The sequence below is a fragment of the Alnus glutinosa genome, chromosome 9 (assembly GCF_958979055.1).
Source record: "Alnus glutinosa chromosome 9, dhAlnGlut1.1, whole genome shotgun sequence".
In the NCBI taxonomy this organism is placed as follows: domain Eukaryota; kingdom Viridiplantae; phylum Streptophyta; class Magnoliopsida; order Fagales; family Betulaceae; genus Alnus; species Alnus glutinosa.
Window position 1 is genome coordinate 7,438,519 of NC_084894.1, and position 7,533 is coordinate 7,446,051.

General features: G+C 36.8%; 1 protein-coding gene across 1 annotated transcript; it reads left to right on the forward strand.

The window, feature by feature from the left end:
- The first annotated feature begins 2,730 nt into the window (after nucleotides 1-2,730).
- On the forward strand, nucleotides 2,731-4,562 carry LOC133878037 (cytochrome P450 94C1). Its single transcript, XM_062316520.1, has one exon. The coding sequence runs from the start codon at nucleotides 2,835-2,837 to the stop codon at nucleotides 4,314-4,316; it is 1,482 nt and encodes a 493-aa protein (XP_062172504.1). The 5' UTR covers nucleotides 2,731-2,834; the 3' UTR covers nucleotides 4,317-4,562.
- The last annotated feature ends 2,971 nt before the right edge of the window (nucleotides 4,563-7,533 follow it).

Sequence of the window (7,533 nt, forward strand, 5' to 3'; positions counted from 1 at the left end):
TGAGTTTGAAGAGTTTCCTCCAATTTAGTTTAGAAAAATTTCCTCAAATCCAGTTTGAAGAAAAATTGTCCTTTCAAAAGACACACAACACTTTTTTTTTGAAAAAAAAATAAAATAAAATAAAATTAATATAAGTGTATATTTTTAGAATTTGACTTATTACTTAAAAAAATAATAATAAATAAGAAAAATAGAAAAGTAGTCCTATCCCGGAAATGGGTGACCAACATGTCAAATGTGATTGTTCGACCGTCCCAATCAAATATGGGTTGTGGCGCAACCATCTCTGACCATGCGACTAGTCTACTACCCTAATAGAAAAGAAGTGACCTTGCGACCTACCCTATAAGGATAGGAGTAATGTTATATGCCTCATCACTAATATTCCACTATCATGATAAGGCATTGCCAATTTTTTTTATTTTTTTCTTGTAATAATGATTGATTTAAGAATGAATTGAGAATGCTATATCAGCATAGTAGGATAGTAGTGTGATATATACCACAACAACCCAACAAAAAAAAGGTAGACACACGACCATCCCAAAGGATATAGATGATCGCGCGGCCATCCCATCAGGTAAGAGGTAATCGTACAGCCACACTCTCTCCTCCACTAAGGTGGCCACCTCTCTGTTTTTCTTTTATTTGTTATTATTTATATATATAAATAAAAAACTAGGCTTCATTCTAAAAAAAAATCAACATGTGTTTTCTAAATTATAAAAATATTCAGTATTTATATTTTTAATAGTACAACACTTTTTTAAAAGTTTATTAAATAATTTTCTTTTGTGGGCCAAATAAAAAATACTTTTCAAATGTAAATCCCACTAAAAACAATTCGCAATTTTCTATTACATTTAAACTTTTTGGAAAAAGTATATATACCCCCTTTAAACTACCACCACATTGTTAATATCTCCCAAAACTACTAATTGTGTATATGTCCCTCTTAAACTACCAAAATAATGTTAATGTCCTCCTAATGCCAAAAAAAAGACATTAATTAGTTTTAAAAAAATAATTCAATAAGACAAATATTCTTATAATTTATTTTTTTAAAAAAATTAAAACAATAATTAATTGTTTAAAAGATAAAACAAAAAATTAATTGATCCCCTTGGTTTTTCAATTTTTGTTTAAAAAATTTTATGAAAGGGGTTTTTGTCATGGGATAACACTGACATTTTTTGATAAATTAATGGGGACAATGGCAATAAATAATCCCAAACATTTTTAAATCTAAGCACAAAAAAAAAACGTTTTCAAAACATTTAATATACGTGGCCCGTTTTGCTCCTTTGGTTATACTACTATCCCTGGCTCTCTGATTAAAAAATGTCAGGAGATCAGATCGTTTTAATATATATATATATATATATATATATATATATATATATATATATATATATATATATTACCCTTACCACGTGTCATTTTTCAATTAAAAACTCAAAAAAATTCATTTTTTTTTAAAAAATATTATTCTAAAAAAAATATTATGATCGACCAGAGGACATACTGCTTATTTCTAGCATCGTCGTTGGGCACGATGCACGCCTGCAGCTCAGCAAACTCGTCCCCGCCTCTTCAAACGCGGACATGACTAATTTCTTATCATTCAATGTCTATGATATTGATCTTTCGAAAATTATGAATGATTCAAATCTGAATTTTGTTTGTTGATGTTCATATTTATTTTTCTCTCTGTGATTTTTTGGCATTCAAAATGTTGGCCAATAGATACCTGAGGCTTAAGGATCACAAGTTTTTCTCTTAGGTGGAGAATATTTTCTAGAGTGGGCTGGGGCAAACTTAAGCTCGGCCGAGATCAGCGAGCTGATGATTGCGAATCAAAATTCGTTGAACCGGGCTATAAAATCGGTCATCACGGCGTTGCAAACGGACGGTGACTAAAGGGGTGTCGGAAAGATCGGGCCATGGTTGGGAAATAACGTCCCCTGAAACACCCATCTTTTTTTAAAAAAATAAAAAATAAAAATAAAATTTTAGTTTATTTATTTTTTTAATTTTTCTTAATTTATTTTTAATTTTTTGAATTTTTTTAAATTTTTTAATTGAAAAATCATACGTGGCAATGGTATTATGAGAATATTTTGCCAAAATAAAACTTTTTCAAAGGTTTTTGACAGTTGGAGGGTCAGAGTGCAAATCTTAATAGTTTGAAAGAGCCATAAAAAAAAAAAATATAATTTGAAGGGTTAAATTGTAATTTTGTTTTTTAACCGTCACACGTGGCTTCGTATCAGATTAGTCTTTCGCAATCGCAAGACTGGAGTCACTGGACCCATCGCGCATCTCAATGCTATCAATAAAAAGCAATAGGACAGTTCTGACCCGGGTAACCTCATGCCGCGTACGTGTCATGTTTAGCCGGCATCGAGAAAGAAAAGCTTGTAGACAGATTAGGTGGTTCAAAGTTCAAAGCACAAGGGGGGTGTCACAATCGTGCTGTCACGCGCAGACAGAGCGTGCATAGAAATATGCAATAAGAGCACGTGGGTGAAAAGCGCGCGGTGGCAATGGCGCAATCAATCAGCCATGACGTCTTATTCGGTGAAGACCCCATTGTTATTTTGCGCACGCGTTAGTGATGGCCTTTTTATGTGTCAAACGTACAGCTAACTCTCTTCTCACAGTTCTCAGAACAAAAGTTGGTGATTTTTAATACACTGATATTTATGACTACTCTGCCCACAGCACACTCTCATTCTTCATTATAAAACTAACCCTCTCCTTCTATCATCGCCCTCATTCTCTCTCTCTCTCTCTCTCTCTCTCATACCAGATTAAAGAAAGAAAAAGAAAATATGGGTTTGGGATTGGAAGCTTTTTTCTGCGTTTTGTTCTTCTCTTTCACCGCTCTTTTCTCTTTGTTTTCTTTGTTGATCTTCATCTTGAGGCTTAAGCCGTGGTGCAACTGCGAGGTTTGCCGGAGTTACTTGTCGGCCGGTTGGGCGAAGGAGTTTGGGAATTTTTGCGATTGGTATACGCATCTTCTCCGGAACTCACCAACCGGGACTATACACGTTCACGTCCTCGGCAACATCATCACCGCCAACCCCGAAAACGTCGAATACATCCTTAAAACCAGGTTCGACAACTACCCGAAAGGTAAGCCGTTTTCGGTCATTCTCGGTGACCTTCTCGGCCGCGGAATTTTCAACGTTGACGGTGACTCGTGGAGGTTTCAGCGGAAAATAGCCAGCCTGGAGCTCGGTAGCGTCTCGGTTCGGTCCTACGCGTTCGATGTTGTCACCTCCGAGATCCAATCGAGGCTAATCCCTCTCTTACAATCCGTTGCCGGCAAAGAAGGCGGAGTTTTAGACTTACAAGACGTGTTTCGCCGCTTCTCCTTCGACAACATTTGCAGATTCTCGTTCGGATTAGACCCAGGCTGTCTCCAGCTGTCGCTTCCCATGTCAAGTTTCGCGCTTGCCTTCGACCTCGCTTCCAAATTATCAGCCGAGCGAGCCATGGCGGCCTCGCCGATAATCTGGAAGATCAAACGGCTACTAAATTTGGGCTCAGAAAGGAAGCTAAAGGAAGCAATCAAAACGGTGCATAATCTAGCCAACGAGATGAAAAATCAGCGGCGGAGAATGGGCTTTTCCAACCAGAATGATCTCCTCTCAAGATTCATGGCTTCCATTGAAGACGACGAATATCTCCGCGACATCGTCATAAGCTTCGTCTTGGCTGGCCGTGACACGGTGGCATCCGCCTTGACCAGTTTCTTCTATTTGTTATCGCAGCACCAGAGTGTTGAGGCTGCGATTCGGGTCGAGTTGGAGCGGGTCATTGGGCGGACTCAGGAGGTGGCGAGCTTCGACCAAATGCACCAAATGCATTACTTGAACGCGGCAATCTTTGAGAGTATGAGGCTTTTTCCGCCAGTTCAATTTGATTCCAAGTTTTGCCAGGAGGATGATATATTGCCGGACGGTACCTTTGTAAGCAAAGGCACCAGGGTTACGTATCATCCCTACGCAATGGGTCGGATGGAGCGGATTTGGGGTCCCGATTGTCTGGAATTCAAGCCAGAGAGGTGGTTAACGAACGGCGTTTTCCGGCCGGAAAGCCCATATAAGTATCCAGTTTTTCAGGCTGGACTTAGGGTTTGCTTGGGGAAGGAAATGGCACTTGTAGAGATGAGAAGTGTTGTGCTTGCCCTAGTCCAACGGTTTGATATACGGGTCGCAGGTCCGAACCGGGCACCGCGGTTCGCTCCGGGTCTTACCGCTACCGTGAGGGGCGGCCTGCCTGTTCTAGTTCAAGAAAGGGGGGCTTAACACTACCGCCATTAATTGTTTGGCCATGCATATGTCCTGTGAAAGATCTCCTCTTAACTAGGCGCACGTTAGTGATTTTCTAATGAGGAATGTGCTAACTGGCCGTAATTAATCCCCATCGTGTAGATTACAATTGTGTACAACATGTTTTATATGATCTAGTGGGTGCTCTTGGTCATTTTTGGCTTGTGAATCACCTTATCATACTGTAAAGGATGCTTTCAATGGATTCTTGTTTTTAGGCTACTAGTGATCAATAGTTGTTCAGAACTTTTCTTCGATCTGCGTCACTCTATAATTAATACCGATAGAGATTTCTATAGCACTTTTATCGGTAGATATGAGATAGTTTTTATGAGCTTCACTTGTTTGAGTAACTCTCGAACAGTTCATCCATTTGTTTAGTCATATGGGTTCATAAAAATTTTTATATTCCATATTAGAATTACAATTTGGACAAAATAATTTCGAGAATACGGATGAGCGCCCTGTGTGTTTAAGAAAGAGATCAGTTATCATACTGTAAAGGAATAGATCAGTTACAGTACGTTCTAGGCTACTAGTCAGTAGTTGTTCAGAGCTTTTCTTTTGCCTCATCCTTACGCCTTAAAATATGAGTTAGTTTTTATGTAGTTCATCTATTCAAGCAAGTCTAACAATCCGCTCACCTGTTGAGATAAGTGAATTTCATAAGAAGTCTTTCACATTTTCTACTCAAATTACAATTTCAACAAAAAGTTGCGGAGAATCCGGCCGGATGCACCTGCTAGAAGTACCTGAGAGCCAATGTGTTTAAGAAAGAGATCAGTTATCACTTATAACTATAAAAATGAACGGTTGGGGACCAGTATCATTATATTAATTAAATGGAGGGTATAAAAATTTAATTAGGTGCAGAGTACTTGGTGTGTGAAGAAACTCACATGTTCCCCACCATATCACCACGAGAAAAGAGCTAAATATATCCCCATCGTTTGTCCATATGCAAAAGATAAGGAGGGCTGCCGGCAGCCTCATGGTTTGCATCTAATTATATCATTCTTTAAACAATGTATCATGCAATGTCTAGCATGTAGTTTGCAGTTAGGTGTGACTTCTGTAAATTAATGGATTCTAGAGATCAGCTCGATAGTAGAACTGAGACATTAATATATATATATATATATATATATAATCGGATTAATTTGGATTAATAATCTAGCTCGCATGTCAAGTATTTGATCATGCTTATATTTTAAACCTCGAAGGGTGTTAATTAACCACATATTTATTCATTGGATGTAAGCAAAGGATCAGATCCCTTGTCTGAAGTCAGTAGTTTAATGCAAATTTCGCTCATGGGATTACGTAATAGATAAACCATTCTTGGTGATCGAATCCCCACCTTTTTTTTTTTTTTTTTTTGGTTTGTAGGCCTAAACCTTTGAAACTAGTTATCCTTTATCCTAGAAGAGCAAAACCATGTGATCATCTTGACGTTGACCTTGAGCAAAAAGGTTAGGATTTAACGTTTAATTTGGATGGGAGGGTTGACATTGCAAAAAATTTAAAAGTTTGTGACCCTAAATTAGCACTTTTTAAAGTGCAAGAATATGATTATAAAAGTGAAGAAAAATCAAGAGTAGTAAGTGAAGTTTTTCAAAAAAATGCCTCTAGAAAGGTTATGTAAATATTCTTTCACCTTTTTTCTTTCAAATGCTCGGAGCATCTATAAATTAACCGCATGATCATGGGTAGTTGGTGCATCTTTTTCACGTGTATCTCTCACAGAGAAGACAGAGAGAGTAACATGCTTATCATGCAGCTAGAAAGTTTGTGATGGAGGCAATTAGAAATGATAATTAAGAAAGGAGAGTTCTTGCCATAATGCCATGTAAAGTTCCTTGTCCATGCAAGGAAGATGTGTTGTCTAGTCGCTCTTGTCATGTTTTGCCTGCCGATGCTACCTTTTTCTGGGCACCTGCCGTTGCATTTTTATAAGTGGTGGGTTAATTGTGACCTTTGCAGTCGTAGCCTGGAGTCCTGGACCACACTTTTATTCCTAGTTTATTTGTTTGTGGCAGCAGTTGGAGTTCACCTGCTACATATTTATTTCTCAGGTGGTCCTAAAGAAAGTAGAAAAGAAGCTCATGAGTCATGGATTTCTCAAGAAACCAAAACTGATCAAATGCTTATCTTGCGTTGAAAGCATTTGCTAACGCATGTGAAAATCTTTCTTGTAAATATTTTATCCCAGCACATTCTATATATATAAGAAAGGTTTTACTTTGAATGGAATACTGATATAGGATATTAATGTGTGAATAATAACATAGCTAGACAGCTAGCATCGTTTACGGCTCATAGCTTCGTTTAGTAGCGGGTTTTAAAACACTTTTCATATGTTGTGTGTCCCTTAGCCTCGTTTAGTAACGGGTTTTAAAACACTTTTCGTGCGTCTCTTTGCCTGTGTTGTGTATAAATATAGGGTGTGTTTGGAATTGCGATTTCGTAGACAATAAGTGCGATTTTAAATCAATTCGCAGAACATAAATCGTTTGGGAACTGCGTTTTTAAAAATTGTGATTTGAAAACGCAGAAAATCTGCCTTTTTAAATCGCAGATGAGATGGTGTAATACCCCAGATTTTAAGACAGAGCGTTTTAAATAGAATTTAAGATCTATGGTGATCAATTCACACTTTTAATTACTCGATTGACATTATTCTGATAAATTGTATCTTTAAGTGCTATCTGTTCCAAAACCTAAATATTTAGTAAATTGATTGGAATAATAATATCTCTAATATTATTATACGAGAATATTTTGTAGAATAATATTATTAATATATAATATTATTTTGAAATATTTATTGTACAAGATATTATTTTGATCTAATATTATTTTGTATAATAATATTATCAGTGTAATAATGTTATTCAAAAATTAACATTATTTATAAAATAAACTGGACTCAAAACGAGTTTAAAATTATATTCTAATGATTTATTAAATGGTAAAGACCCGATATAAAAATATTCAAAAAAATATTTTATATACAGATTAATTGAATCTGCAGATTAGTCGAATCTGTGGGTTAATTGAATCTGGGTGAAGAATCTATTGCGTAATCTCTGTGCATCACCCTCGCTGCCCACGGTTTCTCTTCTATAAATCCGAACTCCCTTCTTCATCAGAAACTCGCACCTCTTCAGTGAGAATTAACTGAAGCTCTTCC

Coding starts and splice junctions, on each gene's coding strand:
- LOC133878037 (XM_062316520.1), top strand. CDS start 2,835: ATGGGTTTGGGATTGGAAGCTTTTTTCTGCGTTTTGTTCTTCTCTTTC.